Source organism: Topomyia yanbarensis, chromosome 3 (genome assembly GCF_030247195.1).
Source record: "Topomyia yanbarensis strain Yona2022 chromosome 3, ASM3024719v1, whole genome shotgun sequence".
Classification (NCBI taxonomy): Eukaryota; Metazoa; Arthropoda; class Insecta; order Diptera; family Culicidae; genus Topomyia; species Topomyia yanbarensis.
In genome coordinates this window covers 347,674,659-347,695,889 of record NC_080672.1, presented here as the reverse complement: position 1 = coordinate 347,695,889, position 21,231 = coordinate 347,674,659, and the positions used below count along the sequence as shown (strand labels likewise).

General features: G+C 37.3%; 1 protein-coding gene across 6 annotated transcripts in view; it reads right to left on the bottom strand.

Annotated features, from left to right (window-relative positions):
- LOC131689020 (sodium-dependent dopamine transporter) overlaps positions 1-21,231 on the bottom strand; it is a 76,558-nt gene that overhangs the window by 49,918 nt on the left and 5,409 nt on the right. The window contains exons 1-2 of one of the 6 annotated variants that reach the window (XM_058973750.1): positions 14,957-15,184; positions 2,299-2,670 (exon numbers count right to left, since the gene is read on the bottom strand). The exons of 1 other annotated variant lie outside the window; for it this stretch is intronic. In XM_058973750.1, the coding sequence (XP_058829733.1) occupies positions 2,299-2,323 (25 nt within the window). In that variant the 5' untranslated portion in view covers positions 2,324-2,670; positions 14,957-15,184. Of the gene's footprint in view, positions 1-2,298; positions 2,913-14,956; positions 15,185-21,231 lie in introns of those variants that run through there. 4 more of the 6 variants (XM_058973748.1, XM_058973751.1, XM_058973752.1 and 1 more) reach the window with 4 other exon arrangements.

Here is a 21,231-nt window from a genome sequence, read left to right as displayed (position 1 = left end):
CGTGGTTTCCCGACAAAACTGGCTGATTCGTATGATGCTGGATAGGATAAAATCAAGCGTTACGAAGATCTGATGTGCAAAGGAACGGAACCGTCATCACGAGATCTCACATGCTTCATGACTTCGCGAACGATTTCGACATCATTGGTATTGATCGCAGAGCAGTGAAAGAAACATTGTTGCCTATTAAAAGGAAAGCTGCAGGAATCGGACTGACTATAAACTCTGACAAGACAAAGTACATGGTAGCTGGTAGAGAACGTAGCAATCGTGTTGGTTTCGTGGTGGAAATCGGTGGGGTACGGTGCAACGAATGCATATACATATCTTCAGATACTAGTTACATATGATAACGATGTTAGCCACGAAGGAAAAAGTCATGTTGCTGCTGCGAGTATGGTTTACGTAGTCAGCTAATGAGCAATAGCCTAAGAATGCGCGCAAAACATGATTTTGTTCAAATCACTGATACTCCCTGTTGCTCTATACGGCCATGAAGCATGGATATTGAAGGAAGCAGACTATTGAGTGCTCGGTTTGTTTGAGAGAAGAATTCTGCGTTCAATATATGGCAGCACAATAGAAAATGGAGAATGGCGTTATGATCAGAGTATTTTCAACAAAAGAATATAACACATACCGTTGGGAAGGTAATTTCTCTTTTTTTCCAGAACACAGAAATTGAAAATCGGTTAAAAAATGACCGGGCAGAAAAGCTGAAGTTCCCGAAAAACACGATTTTTTTGCTGTAAATAAAAAATGGAAAAGGTAGTCGAAGACAGTCTAAATCGATGGTTTTCAACCGGGGGTGAATTCACCCCCAGGGGTAAATTAGACAATTGTAGGGGGTGAATTTTGCGGGACAAATTTTAACTTGTTATCCTTACGTTCCCGTCGGATGTTTGTCTTTATATATCGTTTCAGTGCGTCATAAATTGAAATACTTACTGAGAGTGCTCAGAAACAGGTTTCTGATTGTAAAATTATGGTTTTCATTCAATTGAAAATCATTTTTTCTGGCAGGCTGGTAAAAAAATTTCAGGAAGAGGTACATCATTAGGATCAATATTCGGAAAGGGGTACGTTGAACAAAAAAGGTTGAAAACCGCTGTTCTAAGAAATTAATTTAATTTAGAAAGCTTAATAGATTATCACCAAAATGCATTTGTGATGTGAAACGATTAGAAACAAATATTTATACAATGCAGCTTCCAAACTCAATTTTTCAATAATCATGCAGGCAAAAAGGGGAAAACTTTTGCATGAAGCGAAAGTAAGAAATATACGATTTTAAAATTTAATAATATCTAAACAAGTGATGGCTTTTCAATGAATATTAATTACAAAATATTGACAATAAAATGTGAAGAAGTTCATTTTTATGCAGACATTTTCAAATACTTTTATCAGATTTGTTTCATATGAATAGGTGGGAAATAATCGAACTCTTAAAATTCATTATTTAAGGGGCGGCAAATTTAATTTTTGGCCCCGAGCGGCAAAACACCTTGCGCAGCCACTGGTTACATACCTTTTTTTATTTTTCAAAAAATCGAGAAAAAATTTTTACTGAAAGAGTATTTGCCCAAATTTTCAAAAATATCCAAGAAATACATCGAAAATTACAGCGCTTCAACCAAGCGTCATCTACCAAGCGCAGTGGTAACTTGAAATTTCAAACTCGATTATCTTGAAATGTCGTTTTTCTAAAAATGACTTTTCCGTGATCACAATTGCCAAAAAACCACTTAACCAATTTTTTTTAATTTTTTTTTTGAATTCATCGTAATTTATTTTCTTGTACCTTAACGATTCATTTTTTATGCATAAATTTTTGTTTTGTCGATGAGAAGTTTTTAATACAATTTTTAGAGCTTAATACAGAGATTTTTAAGTTGAACGTTCCCGAAAGCAGGAAAAAATTATTTATTCAACCAATCGTTGAAGTACGAGGAATACTCATATACTAATGGAATTTTCTGAGTTTGGAGATTTTAGTTGATCTATTGGTTTTCAATCCTGATCACCGCCAGCCTCTTAAATAAAAAAGCTTTTCGGGGAAAAAGCCATATCTCCGCCAATCGTCAATATATTTTTATAAACTTTTGCTTGTTTATTATACTGAAAAATGTGCTACCAAAATACTAAAAGTTTGATGTAATGAAATCATTGCTTTATGCCTTTACGTAAATTCAAACATTCTTGACATTTTTCGCATATTTCATATATCATAATTTTCATATATCATAATAATGCATCTACAATGCCTGAAAACATAAACTTAAGTCAAATCGTTACCTGTTTGAGTCACTCCACCCATCATTAACTGAGGCCGGTCCAGTGCGTTTGGGCTTTCTGGATCTTTGATTATTACAGGAAATTCCACACTTATTTTCCGTCCGGTGAACGAACCACTTACTGATACGATTGATCAAAACTCCACCGCAGACTGCACCATCATTACAATAACCTGTTCTTCGCCGCTTCCGATATCACATTACCACGTTACGGTTGGTTGGACTACCACAAAAAGAAATGCCGAAGTATGAATTCCAACTCGCGACGGGGGGAAGATTTAATAATTGTCACTTTATTTCACGCCCACTTGCACGCATATGCCTAATTAAGATCATCTACGAGAGCGGTACGGCATGCGCCGAGTGTTGGAGTCTTGAGAACAAGCCGCAAGATCATAGTTAAATCCAAGCATAACAAAAGCAGTAAAGAAGATCGTGAGGCTAATCGTGCACGATGCAAGATTAATTGATTTTTTCCTTCGCTTCTGAGCTAGAGTCTGACACTACTGAACTATTTAATTTAAAAGTTCGGTACCGTGGAACGGGGTCATTTTGTTATCTTTTAGATGTCGATGCTAAAAAATTTTCTAAATATCTTTGGTTTGAGTGACCTTATTTTCTAAGAATTTCAGTTTATTTGGTCCACAGATTTTACATAAAATCTTTAAAAAAATATTCAAAATGTCCGAGAAAAGCGCATGTTACACATTCGTAGCTCTAAGTGGTATTATGGTGTTAGAAAAAACAAAGCTAAAAGCACTCAAAGTCGGAAATGTGGTCAGTAAAGCTGTGCAAAGCCATTTCCGTTGCAGAACTGGACCTTCTACATATTTCGACAGATTTCGCAGTTGCAGGAAAATTGCAGAGCTAGTGGTACGATCCCACTGATCATTAAAAATCTTTCCTTGCTCGACTCGAACGTACGACGAGTGGCTTATGAGACCAATATCTTACCCTCTTATCCGTCAGAATAGAGCCAGTGTGCATTAGAGTGACAGGAAAAAAGACCCCTATTGGCCCACATCTGATTCGATTCCTAGTCCTTCCAGGAGTACTTGCACCAAATTTCAAGCAAATCGGACAAGTCTAGCTACCGGACCAACGTGCCTGAAGTTTGTATGGGATTTTTCGACTATTTACATGGAGAATACTCACTAACTCGTTTTTTTGCCGCTAGGTGGCACTGTATGTATGGTATTATCACTGTAAGTGAAAATAAGAAAGATAATTTAATTTAACTTTTAGTGAAGTGATGTCCGAGTCAGTTTTGCATGGGGCCTAGCAGTGCATGGTTGTGTATCAGTACTCGGTTCTCGCGAACTAAACATTTTTGTGAAATAATCGTAACATTTAGCTCTATGGTATGTTCAGAAGAATTATAGTAAATAATACGAGCCATGTTTTGGTTAGAAAATTTTAGTTCCACATTTTACCACATAGAGGGCGCCAACACTAACTTTTCAACAGAAAGAGATAGAAATTAGGTATCTTCTACAAAGTTGTAGAACAAGCATTTGGCAATAATTTTTCCGAACATCTTGATATTCTATCTCTCTTCTACGAAAAGTTAGTGTTGGCGCCCTCTATGCGGTCACAGTTGGAACTAAAATTTTTCAACCAAAACATAACTCGTATTTTGTGGTATTTTTCTGAACATACTATTAAGCTAAACCTATCGATTAAGTCACAAAAATGCATAGTTCGTGTGAATCGAGTACTGATACACAACCATGCACTGCTAGGCCCCATGCAAAACTGACTCGGACATCACTTCACTAAAAGTTTAATAACTTCTTTTAACAAAGCCAAATTCACTAGCAGTCTTCGGCAAAGTTGTAGATAATTAAATTATCTTTCTTATTTTCACTTACAGTGATAATACGATACATACAGTGTCACCTAGCGGCAAAAATGCGAGTTAGTGGGTTTTCTCCATGTAAATAGCCGAAAAATCCCATACAAACTTCCGGCACGTTGGTCCGGTAGCTAGACTTGTCCGATTTGCTTCAAATTTTGAGCAAGTACTCCTGGTGGGACTAGAAATCGAATCAGGGGTGGGCCGATTGAGTTTTCAAAAATTCATTATTTTTCTGGGCATGCTAGTGTGCATATAACAACGCAGCTATCATCATGCGCGCTTTTTCGTAAAAAAAAACATTAAGAAAGTGTCCAATTCTTTTCTCAAATAGCAACAAAACAAAAAATGCAGACATATGAACGTATTTTGTAAGGTAAAGGGGAGGATTGTTAACTTATTAGCGCATTCGCCGTCTGAGTGACAAATCTTTTGTTTATTCATGCTCCACTAGCGTGAGTAATTTGCCCACTGATGTGGTTATTTTATAATTGGTAATTTTAATAAACACAATAACCTGCTTGTATAACTTTGAATCAGGTAAACAATTTTTTCGAGTCGTTTTTTTAGATAACGCATCAAAATTCTCCTCCATTGTCACTAATCATTGCAATGCCCACTATCAATAAAGTCACGTTCAAGGTCAAACAAGAACTGTCATGTTCATTTTAGTGAGCTTTTCGTACGTTGATGTTCACGTGAGTTTTTGTTTGTCATTCACGTCATTCCTAATCCGCATCATAGACTTTGCCTGGACGGTTTCAATCATTACCAATTTTTCAGAAAATCGTAAAAATATTGGGAATCCCTCAGTAGATATTTCAGCGCGAGAAACTGGTTCCAGGAATCGATTAGCGTAAACGTTTCTCAAACCATATACACAGTTTAGCTTCAATCAGCACGCGTTGAAGTCGAATTCCGTCAAAGCTTTTCGTGTTCAGCTGGCGTACTTCTCTCCGTTGTCACAACCACTTCCGGCCCTGACACCTCCGCAATAAGCTTTTATACATACAACTTGGAATCGACCTCAAAATAAATAACCGTGGGCATTTCAATCGTATAAAAATGATTTCTGTGCTATGTAACTGCTGACCAATCGTCTGCACTGGCACAGGCCAAGGTAACCGTCCGTTCAGACAGGTGAAACGCGACGAGCCGTATCGAACGGATGTGATGCATTGACGAAACGCGATCAATACCTACTAAACATTTAAGCTCTCCGCCCAATCCAAATAGCACTGTAATCTGACTGGAGTCGAATGCACCAAGACATCACAGCATTGGAACTGTCTCACTTTCGGCATGTCACGCTGTGCGTGACCACAATTCTACCGTCGATCGTAGCAACTTAAAACCAATAGTCAGATTAGAGCTTAGAACTGAGCACTGAGCAGTAATGGAACGGTTTGACATGAAGGTTGCAATTATTCAATCGTTAGAAACTAATCAGCGCTGCTTCGACGTACCTTGCCTGAAATAGAACCTACTTAACGTGGTTGCTCTACTCCGGTGCCGGTTGAACGAAGGCAGTTCAATATAAGCGTGAAGAGTACTTGTTCCAAAGTCTCCTGTCGGTCACAAGGTTGTACGACTGTGGTTGGTTTTAATTTCAAGTGACTGATTTCGACGAGGACGACCGGGCGAGGATGAGATAGTCTTGGGTATGTAGTCGTGCACGCGTTATGGGGTTCTATTTCATTGTAATTAGAATGTATCAATTTGTTTTAAACTGTTAAAAACTGAATTCCATGAGGTCTTGTAACAAAGCGGGACAATAACGACGATGTGTGTGCAAGTCTATGGGCGAGAAAAATGTAGCTACGGATACGGTGATTACTTGCATTTGGGAAATTAATTAATTTCTTATTTGAGCATGAGCAATATAATTTTTTGCATTCAATATTTAGTCAATTTATGGCGTGATAAATAGTGGTAGTCGACTATAAAGCATATGATAAGGTTCCAAAACTAAAATGTAGAATTGACCAATGAATATGACCATTTTACCAGAAACGGATGGATGACTTAGCAACCGCATCAAAACTAGTACAACATATCTCTGAATCTTATACACGATTTTGATCGCGAATCAAGTATCACTGTTGTCTGATGCTGCTCGTTCGTTAGAACCAGGAAAAGAAAAATTATCCCAAAAACTCAACGTAGGGTTTAGGTATTTTTAACATAGAATGTGTAGGCAAAGTCGTCACCGAGTCGTTTGTCGATATTTTTGCAAAGAAAAATTACAGCGTGGGTTTGAAATGAAAGTACACATGAGAAGTGTTTTTTAAATATGCAAAACGTCATCAGTTATACCTATCGTCCATTATGGCTAATCAGGTGCGCTCTTGTAAAGATACTCGCCTGGTACGCAGCCGACATGTCACAATCTACCAGAAAATTTCTTGAAGTACATGTTAGATCTACATACGCCAAAAGGTATTTGGTGGGTAACGAGTTTCATGAATGCTCATGGTCATCTAAGAACTCTTTGAAATATACGCTTCATGAGCTACTGGCAAAATCAGAGATATTTGGGAAGTTTGTGGATGTAGTTCGTACTCATTTAGACTCCATGCATTAACCCATCCATGCCCATGTTGTTTGTGGACAACAACGTTTTTAAACAGCTATAACTATTGATTGAGGTGAGATTTGCTCACAAAAAAGTAAGGCTCATTAATGTGACTATTGCCTTTAATTTGAGTATTGACAGTTACAAGGATCAGCTCTAGAACTGAAGTTATTGAAATTAGTCTGATTGGATTCCGATGGAGCAGCGCTGCCAGGGACAGTTTACGTTGACGACGGAAAATGATTTTTTCATATATCTTCGATATGGTGCAAAATTATTAAAAACTGATAAAACTTATCAATTTAGACTGTCGTTGGCTACGTTCTCCACGTAATTGGACTATTGTAATCATTCTAGGAGAATTGTATTGAGCATTAGAAGGTAAAAATTCTAGCACTGTCATGGAAGCATCTTTATGAAAATAGACTTTTCGTGTTTCTTGGCCCAACCGTTTTCAAGGAAAAATAGTTTTGAAACCCTACATGCACTAGAAAAAAGTTGGGCATGATAGGGTTAAGATGAAGAAAATTCTGATTAACATTCTAGGTCACTCCAAAACTCTGTGGTAGGGAAAAGTCCGCTAATAAGGACACGGTGGGTAAGACGGATACTTTGCGTTTCTCACAAACTGCAAAATTAAATAAAAGTGTAATGATACGGTAACAATTCCAAAAGATTTCAAATGCTTCTGTAAGATATTGCAATAATCAAGTATGAGAAATATAAGTTATACGAGCAAACCAATTTGTTTTTTCGACAGCGGGGTAATGCATTTTTGATAGTAGAAAATAACGATTAAAACCTGAAAATCGTTGATCTCGGGAAATATTGCTAAGTGGGCCTAAGGTACTGGGTATTTAACACTTGATTGGCGAAAAAACAGATACTGTACATAATCATTCTGAATATAGACACATTTTTAAAAATTTGTTGGGTATGATGGACAAAGTAGGGTAGGGAAAGACGGGCATGTGTCTTACGCCAACACAAAGCAGCATGCCGTCAAATTGCATACCCTTGGGCTATATTTTGTTATCGCTACATTGTGATGTACTGACAGAAAACAAAATTTATTGGTCGAGAAGCGACGATTTTGGACCTCTTTTTCAAAACCATTTTAAACATATTTCTGTTTGAAATTTTATTAGTATAAGTTCTAATATTGATGCAACAGGATCTCAAATCACGATTTACGAGCAATTTGCGAGCAAAGCATCTATGGATGAGTCGAATTTGCTATTTAACCTTAAGGTGTCCGTCTTAGGCACCGTTCCCCTACTGGTCCTGGTTGATTTACACAGTAAACTAGAGATTTATTCATAGTTTATGAATGCGGTTTATAGAGATGTAAAGAATTAATATTATTTCTCAAAGCACTACTTGTTGTCGGGTAGATGACATAAATCGACGTCTGACGACATTTCAAAATTCAATATGGCGTCAGGTTGAGCAAAATTCTCTGTAATTCACCAATTTGTGCAGCTTTGGAATAAGATTGACGAGTAGCTGACGAGAATCTTTGTTTAATTTTAATATCTAAAATGATGATGTCTGGTTAAACTTTTGTAATCATAGCGATCCGATAATTTTCGAATAGAGCTTGACGAGAAAATCGTGGAAGACGGTATCTGATGCCGTTTTTAAATCCAAGTGGAAACCGTCATTCGGTTAAACACTAATTTTTGGTATGGGAACTGGTGGTGAAATGAACACGTTAAGCAAAGTCATTATTTACTAACTAATAAGTGATTGAGATACCACAATCACCCTATATATATATATATATATATATATATATATATATATATATATATATATATATATATATATATGTATATATATATTTATATATATATATATATATATATATATATATATATATATATATATATATATATATATATATATATATATATATATATATATATATATATATATATATATATATATATATATATATATATATATATATATATATATATATATATATATATATATATATATATATATATATATATATATATATATATATATATATATATATATATATATATATATATATATATATATATATATATATATATATATATATATATATATATATTTCTTTTTAGACATGTTTTGTACATATTTGGTGAAAATACTTCGACATAAACACATTTTTTCAAACATCATTCTTGATTTCAAAACATATCCAAAATTGAGACATGTTTATTGCGTGTGGGTAAAATGAACATGTGGTGGTGGTAAAATGAACCTGCAAAATGTCCTGAATGTATGCAACGCTTAGCGTTCGAAAGCCTTTTCCAAGCAATGCTGATGTCCCAGCGTATCATGAGCATTGCATACACATAGGGCATTTTGCAGGCAAAAAAACTTGTCACGGGAAAATTGAATTTTCGTGGTGTAATATTAACCAGTTTACACTCCTGTGGCATCGAAAAACATCTACAAACTTGGGATTATTCACGGGTGATCTGTTGGAGAACAGTGAAGATACGGCAACTTGAGGTTAGCGTTCCGACTAATTATGAAGTTTGGTACTTGGAGTGGCAAGACGGTTCATATTGCCCCCACTACAACATGTTCATTTTACCCTCCAATCAATTTTATTTTCAAACAGCCGTTACGAATTAGCCATTTTGTCCTGATCCCTATTTATTCCGAATTTAACATCAGCGAAAGACTAGATTCGTAACCGAACGCTCTTTCGCTACAGTCGAGTGTGTTGTTGTAACATTACCTTGAGTTAGGCGATATCGGTGAAGGTGTTTATCCCAGCAAGGGCTGGAGTATAAACAGTGCAGTGTAGTGCGGTTCTAAACAGTTTTCTTACCTGAAAGACGGCTTTGTTTAGACGAGCTACACCAGCTCTCTACTGTGGGAAGGTCACGCGGATGACGGATAAAAGAAACGAAGGATCAATTCACCTACCAGCTCGTCAGGAACTAACTGGTGAAGTGCTTCGTTTTTTTTATTTTTCTAATCGATATTTTTTATTTATTTTATCGTTTTTGATTTTTTTTTAAATAAGTAGTGCGGTCGAGCGTGTTGCTCCGCAACAAAATGGAACAAACAGAAGGATCACCCTCCGAAGACGAATCTTATGGAGAAGAGGAACGTGTATCTGATTCGGAGACAGATGATGTTATGAGCGATCCACTTCCCCCAATGTATCACAGACGCCCCCCCCCCCCCCACCCGAGTCAAGGTTTACCAGGATGGATCCGCTGGTCCTTGGGTGGTATACTTTCGGCCCAAAAATAAACCGTTAAACAGCATAACTGTTGCACGGGAGCTGACAAAACGTTACTCGGCCGTAACCGAGATTAAAAAGGTTCAGTCAGATAAACTGCGCGTAGTCGTTACTGACTTGAAACAGGCCAATGGTATCGTTAGCAATAGCCTTATTACGCTGGAGTATCGCGTCTACATTCCTTCTCGTGATGTGGAGATCGACGGTGTGGTAAGTGTTGCGGGTCTAACTGTCGATGATCTGATGAATGATGGGGTTGGCCGCTTTAACCTATTCATGCCCATGTTGTTTGTGGACAACAACGTTTTTAAACTTCTATAACTTTTGATTAAGGCAAAATTTGCTCACAAAAACTAGTAAGGCTAATAAATGTGACTTTTGCTTTTCATTTGAGTATTAATAGTTGCAAGGACCAGTTCTAGAACTGAAGTTATTGCAATTAGTCTGATTGGATTCCGATGGAGCAGTGCTGCCAGGAACAGTTTACGTTGACGACGGAAAATGAATTTTTCATATATCATCATTATGTTGCAATATTATTGAAAATTGATAAAACTTATCAATTTAGACTGTCTTTGGCTACATTTTCCACACAATTGGACTATTGTAAATATTCTAGGAGAATTGTATTGAGCATTGGAAGATAAAAATTGAGCAGCTTCTAGCACTGCAAAGGAAGCACCTATCTTTATGAAAAAAGGCTTTTCGTGTTTCTTGACCCCACCGTTCACAAGGAAAAATAGTTTTGAAACCCTGCATGCACTAGAAAAAAGTTGGGCATGAAAGGGTTAAGGACCCTAACCTTCAATCAGTTAAGATTTTGGAGTGCAAGCAATTGCACTCAAAGTCCATCGAAGATGGGAATTACTATCCATCAGACTCGTTTCGCGTACCCTTCGCCGGATTTGCTCTTCCGAGCTACGTTGAAGTGGGAGGAGCTCGTCTACCTGTGCGTTTGTTTGTACCACGGGTCATGAATTTTTCCAATGAACTAGCGAAACTATAGCTTCAGTTAATGGATAAAACTATTGCTCTGGTTTCAACGTTCAAATATCTCGGGGTCTGGTTCGACTCTAAAGGTACCTGGGGATGTCGCATTAGGTATCTGAAACAGAAGTGCCAACAAAGGATCAACTTTCTCCGTACAATAACCGGAACATGGTGGGATGCCCACCCAGGAGACCTAATCAGGCTGTACCAAACAACGATACTTTCAATGATGGAGTACGGATGTTTCTGCTTTCGCTCCGTTGCGAGCATACATTTCATCAAACTAGAGAGAATCCAGTATCGCTGTTTGTGTATTGCCTTGGGTTGCATACATTCGACCCATATGATGAGTTTAGAAGGGCTGGCGGGCGTCCTTTCACTAAAAAATCGATTTTGGGACCTTTCGTATCGATTGCTCATTCGATGCGATATTTTGAACCCATTGGTGATTGCAAATTTCGAAAAGCTTGTCGAGCTTAATTCTCAGAACCGATTCATGTCCTTGTACTTCGATTACATGGCACAGAACATCGAATCGAATCTTCGTATAACGTCAACCGTGCTCATCTCTTAGATAATTTTGCTCCATCTGTATTTTTCGGCACATCCATGAAGGAAGAGATTTGTAGAATCCCGGATCACATTCGCTCGCAAGTGGTACCAAATATTTTCTATAATAAATACCATCAAGTCGACTGCGGCAAAATGTTCTACTGACGGATCAATCCTCGACGGGTCCACAGGCTTCGGTATCTTCAACGAAAATCTTGCTGCCTCATTCAAACTCAATGATCCTGCTTCGCAGAATTAGCTGCCATTCAGTATACTCTCGGGATCATTGACACCTTGCCCGCAGACCATTACTCACCGTATTTCCTGGGGAAAATACGGGAGTATCTGAGTGCTTTATCTGAAATTTTTTACCAGATTGCCTTGGTTTGGGTCCCGTCACATTGTTCTATTGCGGGCAATAAGAAGGCGGACTCTTTAGCCAAGGTGGGCGCATTAGAAGGCGACACTTACGAAAGACCAATTTGCTTCAATGAATTTTTCAGTATCTCTCGTCAGAGGACGCTCGAAAGTTGGCAAACTTTCAATGGGCATCTGGGACGGTGGCTACATTGTATTATCCCGAAGGTATCAACGAATGCTTGGTTTAAGGGCTTGGATGTGAACAAGGCTCATGTCCAACCATTACACGTTTGATGCGCATCTCCGTCGCATAGGGCTTGCTGACAGTAATCATTGTGTTTGTGAGAACGGCTATCACGACATCGAGCATGTTGTTTGGCTGTGCGCAGAGTACCGTGTTGCCAGGGCCCAACTAATAGATTCCTTTCGGGCCCGAGGTAGATCACCCTATGTGCCAGTCCGGGACGTCCTGGCAAGCCGTGACCACCCCTACATTTTTCTTATCTACATCTTTTTGAAAACTATTGATGTCCAGGTTTAATACATTTTCACCCTCTCATTTACAGTAGAACCTCGTCAACCTCTCCCAGTGTTTACAATATGGCATTGCTTCACGAGTCTATGACGCATACCTTTCTTGATAACCGTCCATCCAGAACATCATGACACACGTCACAAGAACATCATGACAGCATCGGAGAGCCAATAATCATCCGAAATATCGACCCTCCCCTCGCCCTTGCGATTACAGGATGGAAACCACTACAATAAAGTGTGCATATCCCCCACAATCATCAACCAGCCAACGAGAATGTCAATTTTACAAAATTTTACAATATGTATCCCACTTCCTACCTTTTTCCTTTACTAACATAAGAGGAGACAAGCCGCCCCTAAATACGGCTTTCTCTTCCCCCACTAACACGTGCGATGTACCTTAAAAATGAATTATCGGCCTCGTTAAGTTACCGCATTTGAGCCTGAATAAACTTATTTATAAAACAAAAATCAGCGACAGACATTAATGCCGATTATGGTTTTTATATCCTTTGAATACTTGACAGGTCAGTTTGTTCTAAATTTAGTAAACATTGGCTTCATTTGGCTACCTGTTCATTTTACCCCACCCCGGTTCATTTCACCCACAGTTCCGCTACTTTAAAAAAGATTTGACATGGAATGTGGCGTTTTTATTTTATCCATTTAAAACTATCGAAAACAGATTTTCAGTTTGTGTCAGGCGTCGGTTTCGTGCTACTACTTAGATCGTTTTGAATGCCCATGGTTTTAGACAGATTTGCACAAGCATAAAAACAAGCAAAAGTCCTTCGCTTGTTTTTAGGACAGCGATAGCAATAAGCCTCCGACATTTACTCGTCGCGTTATATAATAAGGACTATAGACAACTTAGTTCAATTTTAAATGAGCAAAAGTCATCATTGATTTGATACAATGGCATTGTGCATCGATTTCCGTCATTTAATTCCCCCTCTTTTTCTGAAAATACTCAAGTTGTTCGAATTGCAGAAACTTTGTTCAACCGAAAGTAGCTATACAAATTTTTACAATCCCCGCCCATATTATTATACTTAAATTAAAAAATTAAGAACTCGCTCGAAACGGTAACATGACTTAGCTCGCTGCTGTTCCTGATTGTCCTCCCATAACATCTAGGTATACTACCAGATTGTTGGTGGCTTAAATTCATCAACGGACATTCATTTGATTGTGATCACGGGCTGCTGTTATGACGTCGACAATAATGTTTAAACAAAGACAGCTTAGGTTCCTCTTGCGAATAACGAAAAACTTGCTGTCCAAAATCGCTCTATTGCGCATTGGTTATTCCACCGCCGGTCGCTTTTCACTCCGACATCTTCCTTGACAAAAGAGATTTCAGCTTTCGCGCTACGAAAACGGTTGTCAGTTATTACAGCTCGACACTCTAGGCATCCGAAGGGACTGGTCTCGAGCCCTGTTCGTCTCGGATTTACTGTCTGCCAGGGTGGATTACTTTACAATCCTCGGATGCCTGGATCTTCAAGCCCACATTTGAGCTTTACGCAATAATTTTTTGCTGTGATTACCGTTCAGGAGAACCAACTATGGTCGTCAGATCGCTGTTACCGGACTTCAGCGGATTTTTAACAGTGTGGCGATGGTCTTTGGTTGCCACTTGACGATTAATTTAATAATTTAGGAATTGTTTTATGGTGTTACGTCAAGTCTTTCGTCTACATCGACAACCAGCAAACAACTGATGAGCTAGAGTCAACATTGAGTGCATTATTCATAAAATTTCTTCGGTCGTCCTTGAAAAAATTAAACCGATGAAATGGATGGTAAAACGTAGTTGCGGTTTATATTTGGCCATTTTTTTTAAACATTAAATCGCAAGCCATGTGCTATCAAAAAAAAACAATTGTTGTAAGTAATTGTTTGTGCACTATAATTCATTTTGAAAAAAAAAATTATAAAAGCACCCTTCATGAAATTTCGTACATAAATATTTTCTTTGTGTAAAATGCAAAAATGTGACCTTTAGGACTATGATTTTTCTGCTTTCAAGTCAACTTGGCTTCGAAATATAAATTTCGATTTAAAAAAAAGTAGCAATGAGCTGATGTCACTAGTGCTAAAGATTCTCGTTGTTTTTCCAACCTTTCCTGTTCCTTCTAACATAAACTTCGATCTAACACCTTCCAAATCTTGTTCCATTCTGGCTCTCTTTGTATAGTTCTGCCCAAAAGGCTGCATACGGGGCTATCTAGCAGATATGAATTCACGGTAAGACACCCAACTCTCATTACTTGTGTGTTGCTGAGTTTTAAACGAATTTGGAAGACCTCGCATCTTCTAAAACAAATTATTCTGTTAGAAGTCATTCAAAAATTTGATTATCCTAGCTCTGTAAAAATAAATGTTCAATAAATCGACGCAAACTATTTTCTATGCTTTCAGGAGGCGTTGAACTGCTAAACTTTTGCACGTCTTCTTCATTGAACATGATTGTAGATATTTCGAGATGCCGCAAGTCGCTCTTCATGCTGCATTAGAACGCTTTTACTCACACGCTCCAGTAAATTAGGATTAAAATCTTTAACACTGCCACTATAATCACTGACACTTTCTAATAACAAATATAACTTCAATTAGCAAAATTTACAAAACTATTATCAACACAATCAACCACTGCCGCAACCCGTCGGTATGTTCTAACCGATTTCGATCTGAACTGGCGCGAAAACAAAAAGCATCAACGTGCGCGTCTTTCGAAACCGAACGACCGTATCGCGCGAGAACAGAGTGGCAACTAGCAAGGTAGTGTACCTACGCTATAGTTGCACGACCAGCTCGTAAAGTTCCAACGCAAGCCTGCCTCAAGCCCCGGTTGAAGGAAGGCGCGTGCAAGCAAGTGGCTTTTTCATGTTTCCGACGGATTTTTTTTCTTTTTAATACATATTTCTTTACTTGACCATCATCTCATAAGTGAGCTGCTGTTTCAGCGTGGTAACGGTTCGGCGGCGTTACTTTGGAACGCTTAGACGAATATAAGACTGTCATGTATGTTGCGCTAACTAATAAACTATGTAGTTCGGACTGAACTCTTTGTTCAATAGTTGAATATTGTTTGTATCTTTCAATCTACTTTATTGGTTTGACTTTGATATATTGTTAACAAGATGGGTTAGTTACACATTGTTTATGTGGGACGGTGCTTACTGCCTTCGTGATGTATGTTACTGAATCTTTTGACGTTCCTGTTTTCGCATGGCGCTATGTCGTACATCTAAAATGCCATTAAATGGGTTGTACCTAAATCTTTTATTGAATATAGGAACTTTCAACAAGAAATCTTACTACAAAAATTTCATATTTTCAACAACAATAAGATTAAAAACAACCTCAAAAAAATAAAAAAAACTGTTTCAAATGGATCAAAGAATACAAAAACCAAAAGCGTCTTATCCACAATTCATACCATTGGTTGAAGCAATATTTTTCGTCTTGGATAGGATTAAGATAAAGACGGAAAGTTTTAAGATGACTTTCCCCCTCCCGTCCAACGAAATAAGTTGAGTTCAACTGCAACTAAGAACAGAACGCTGCTCCCGGTGTAGGAGTCAAAACCTGGAAACTGACTTTTTGTTCCGTTTCTTTTTTTTCTCAACTCCGGTGAAAGCCATTCACTTTTGGAGGGTGGGCAGGTTGTTTATGTTTTCACTTTCAGACCGTCCACGTACGATTTAATTCACAAGCAGGACGCCGGGGCAGGATGAACGCTGACTGTAACCGAATTGCTATTAATTTTGCTCCCCTTCATGGTCGATTGGGCTGTTATGCTATTGTGATTTCAATCCACGGTAAGTCTTGAAGGGTCAAGGAAGAACACGAGGGGGGTGGAGACATGTTTTTTAGAAAAATATGGTTTTATTTTGCCCCTTCGATGATTTGATAATTTTTTGATCTGGAAATGTAAATTTTATTTGTTGCATTATTAAGCATTAATTTACCAAATCGAAGGAGTGTGCTGTAGCCGGAGACTCTAGTGAGATCCCCAGGTAATTACGCAAGATTTCATTCAATTCTTCAATTCCAAGACAACTAACTTTCGCTTAGAAAAAAAAGATGGGTGGGTAATTTCAGAGACATAATCGGAGTGAAGTAGAATACACTTTAAGCTGTTAATACGAATACTACAATTTTGATTATCTTCTGATAGGTTGTATTAAAGCCAGCTATTTCGTTATTTCTAGTGAAAATACCGAAATATAGGTACACGTACATCGAAACCTAAAGTATTCGAACATACCTTTCTAACAATGGAATTGCTCATGAGAAAGTGACGTAAAGGGTGAAGATAATGTGATGTCGAGTCCAAGGATTCGAAGCGGCGCAAAGCCGCTGAGAAACCGACGGACGAGGTGGTTTTGATCTTGCTATCGAAGGATGCAATCAAACCTGTAATCCACTCGTTTGCCCGGTATACTCAAACATAGGGGCTATCCCTATTTTAAGTCCGACTGAGCGGCAGCGAAGTCAGACAGCATAACAAAAAGCGATGTGGCGTAGCCACATTAGGCATTAACAATGTTTTATTTAGTAACAATAGGATAGTATTCATTTACAAAAATAAAATGTTGTCAGTGCCGAATGTGGCTACGCCACATCGCTTCTATCAAGTGCTGTCCGACTTCGCTGACGCTCAGTCGGACTTAAACTAGGGATAGCCTAAGCTGACCAACTCTGACGAAAAAATCCGTACACCATACCGCAACGAAGCGTAATCGTTCGCCACGCTCAGGCAAACAGTTCGCAAAGCGTACGGATTTTTTCGTCGGAGTTGGTCAGCTTAGGATAGCCCCTATGTTTGAGTATACCGGGCAAACGAGTGGATTACAGGTTTGACTGCACCCTTCGATAGCAAGATCTAAACCACCTCGTCCGTCGGTTGCTCAGCGGCTTTGCGCCGCTTCGAATCCTTGGACTCGACTATGCCGCAAAGCCGCATCGCACTACCTTCACCCTTAACGTCACTTTCTCATGAGCAATGCCATTGTTAGTAAGGTAAATGGGAACAACTTATTTTTCCAGTTTAAACTACTTTAAAGCTTTCCCCCCAAATTTTTGTCATTGCTTGTTATAAAATAGGCCATTTAGATCCATTTCCAAAAGAAATTAACCCTCTTTTCGAAAAAGCCGCGATTCGGAACAATTACCAGCGTTATGATTGCGATTACAGGGGGAAATGTTGGTTGAATGATATTTATTAAATTCTCCCTATTAATGTTCTAAAGCTAAACTATGATCATATTTCGTTGGGAGGCGCGTTTTACCCCATGTTTTCATAGATAATAATATGCTCAAACCTTAGCCAAGAAGGTATCTTAGAGTGGAATTTTTCACAATAACCCTGCAATTGTCACGTATGATAATCGACAACGAATTCAGTACCAGGACATGACTTTGAATGGAGCTTTTCACTTGTGTAGCCGCGATATTCACAAACAAAATAAGTAAAATGCACATTGCGTCGTTAAGCCGCACATAAAATAAGCCGGGCTTAATGTGTATGCAATTAATTTGGTTTTACGGGTCGTTATTTAACTGTGTTTGTAGCATGATGATACGTAAAACTTTTTATCAGTTTGCTCCCGATGACCGTGTATTTTAAGTTACCCCTGGTAATGTAAAAATGCTCTATAAATTCGTAAATAAACTTTCCAAAGTAACTCGTTTCAAATCATTAACAGAAAATCATAACATCAGCATCCAATAAACCAACACTATCTTCTTTACACAACGAAACAACCAGTGCTTTTCTAATCGTCAATCGCACCCGCACTACTGCTTGCCAGATGAAATACACAGATAAATTTACCACGGTGCACTCTGGAACGTGCGCCGTGGTGAATTTATCTGAACACGTACCTGACGCCACATATATTTTATATAGCAATAGAGCGTGGCTCTCTTGCACCAAACCACCCCATCGCCAATGCATTTATTTAGCTTCGAAAGAAAGAGCTTTCTGCTTTTTTTGTGGTGTGTCATCATTGTATCTTCCGTGTATGCATGAAACTGGCACGCCAGTGCAGCATTAGAATGAAATGCTATCAGCACCTGGCGGCAGTCATGGGATGTATTACCTACCACCGAAGATTGCGAGCTGACAGAACACAAACTAACGAATTTTTCTTATGTTCCCTTTTTATACGTGTCCCAGTTCATTCGATTAAAAAGAAGCAATCCTACCAACGCTTGCTTCTTGAGCGAATTGTACCGAACAATCATGGGTCCGATAATTACTACTTTCATAAAATCTATTATTTCCGTTATTTTTAGTAATTATACATCCTACAGAATTGGATACAAAATTGTTGTACATATTTCCAATCAGATAGCGTAATAATCTTATTTTTCCATTCAGTACAACGGCAGATATTCACGTTTAAAAAATCGGGTAAAATTCCGGCAGAAAATTTTGAAACGGGATTCCTATATTGAAACGCTAGAAGTATTCTACTTCAAAAAACCTGTTTTAAACCACCTAATGGTGCAATTGTGTCTTTCTCAATCATGAAAACTAGGATTTTATGATTGGTTATTAGACCCGCAACAATTTTGACTTCTTTTTCGGAGCATTGCTAATTCAAATGCTAATTGTATGCACAGATCATGTACTAAATATGAGATTATATATATACACATATAGATATATATATATATATATATATATATATATATATATATATATATATATATATATATATATATATATATATATATATATATATATATATATATATATATATATATATATATATATATATATATATATATATATATATATATATATATATATATATATATATATATATATATATATATATATATATATATATATATATATATATATATATATATATATATATATATATATATATATATATATATATATATATATATATATATATATATATATATATATATATATATATATATATATATATATATATATATATATATATGGAAACTCGGAAATAAAAACTTAAAATCCAATAAAAAAAATCCAATCCACAGTACCTCCGCATACCTCAAAACGTCACGAGCCTATTTTATAACGAACAGCTTTATTGAAGATTGCATATTGCTTGGAGGTTCCCCGATAAAGTTATTGAACTTTGAAGACCAACCGTTTTTTTTTGAAAATTCCTATTAGAAAAAATTAAAATTACATTTGACTTAAATAATGTAGCAACGTATTTTTCTGTCTGATACTAGGATTTTACATATTCTGATATGTAAAATTAAATTATGTGACTCTTTTGATGTAAAATTCTGATTGAATGACCCAGGAAAAGCTGAACAACTCACATTTTTACATGTAATTAAATGTAAATTTATGTGAATTGAGACGCTCCTTTTATGTGCATCTGGCAAGATGTAAAGTTACAAGATTTTTTTTTGCTGTGTAAGCATGTGCGAGAAAGAAAGGCAACACATAACTTTATATGACTATATCTTTTTACTGCCAAATCGGATCAATTTGCAGTCTTCTGCAAAGTTGATCCTTACACCTTAAGCTATATATCTGCAGATTTTGGGATGCACTAGATGACACTGACATTTTGTTACAATTGCCTATTTTTCATATATTATCACAAACAAACTTCAAAACTCTTGTGAGTGAACTAGAGTTTTCGGCAAAAGCTCATATTTGATAAATGCTATGTGACGCCAATTACCGTTTGATTTAACAGAGTTCCGAAAATAGTCAAAATTTTTGCCGGTCTATCGGTTATGTTCATTAGAAACTTTCAACTATATACAAGAATCAAAATCAGTTTTCGATTTCTAAAATTTTGTAAAAAAGAGAAAGACCAAATCGAAAACTCGAACCATCAGAACCAGTGATCGGCGATTTGAGACTTAGTTTGGCCGTCATGATCTGCAAGTGGAAGAAGAAGTGTAGGAATGATAGGGGAAAGTGTTCGGTTGCCGGCACTGGTCGGTTGTCGGCACCCCTACGTAACTTTTGACAGAAAGTAGACATGGACATTCTGATAAATATTATTTGTGTGTAATATTAGCACGATCTTTTTGTGCCAATTGCTGAAGCAAACAGAGTCGAATGTTCTGTTGTACAATCTATATATTTTTTGAACAAATGAAACTCTACTTAAAAGTTTTTTATGATGATTTGCTTAGTGTTATAGAAAAAATAAATCGATCGAAAAATTATGCGCCTTGAATATTTACGATGTGAATTTATTCCATTTTGTGATTCAACATTGAATGGCACAGAAAAGTTCGCCACAATTTTTTTTGTTCAATTTTTTAAAAAGATTACTAAAATCGGTTGTCGGCGCCCCATTTTTTGTGGCAAATGCTGAGTTCTCAATAACCTTATCAATACGGGTTTTACGAATAGATACCAGAGATCGATCTTTGGAACCATTCTGAAACCCAGGAAGGCGACTTCCGGTTTAGCGTTTTACATTTACATAAAGAAAACCCACCTGGTATGTTTTTACCGCTGGATCGTACTGTATATACCAGATTGTCAGTAACAATTTGTCACGACCCAAAAATTGTGGGGGGGGGGGGGGGGGGGTATTATCCATTAGCTTTCTCCCCCTTTGGCTTCTATCTGATTTGTTTGAAGCTTTGGTAACAAATGGGCTGCCTGAAACTCACTCAATTGCAGTGAATGCGATCTGTCAGTGCATTAGCAGTGTGTAATATTCGTACCAATTTTTCACAAACACAGATTGTGGTTCTGATGAAGAATGATGTTCAAACTGCCTTTGATGGTTGTTGAAATGAATAAAATTGCTTTTCC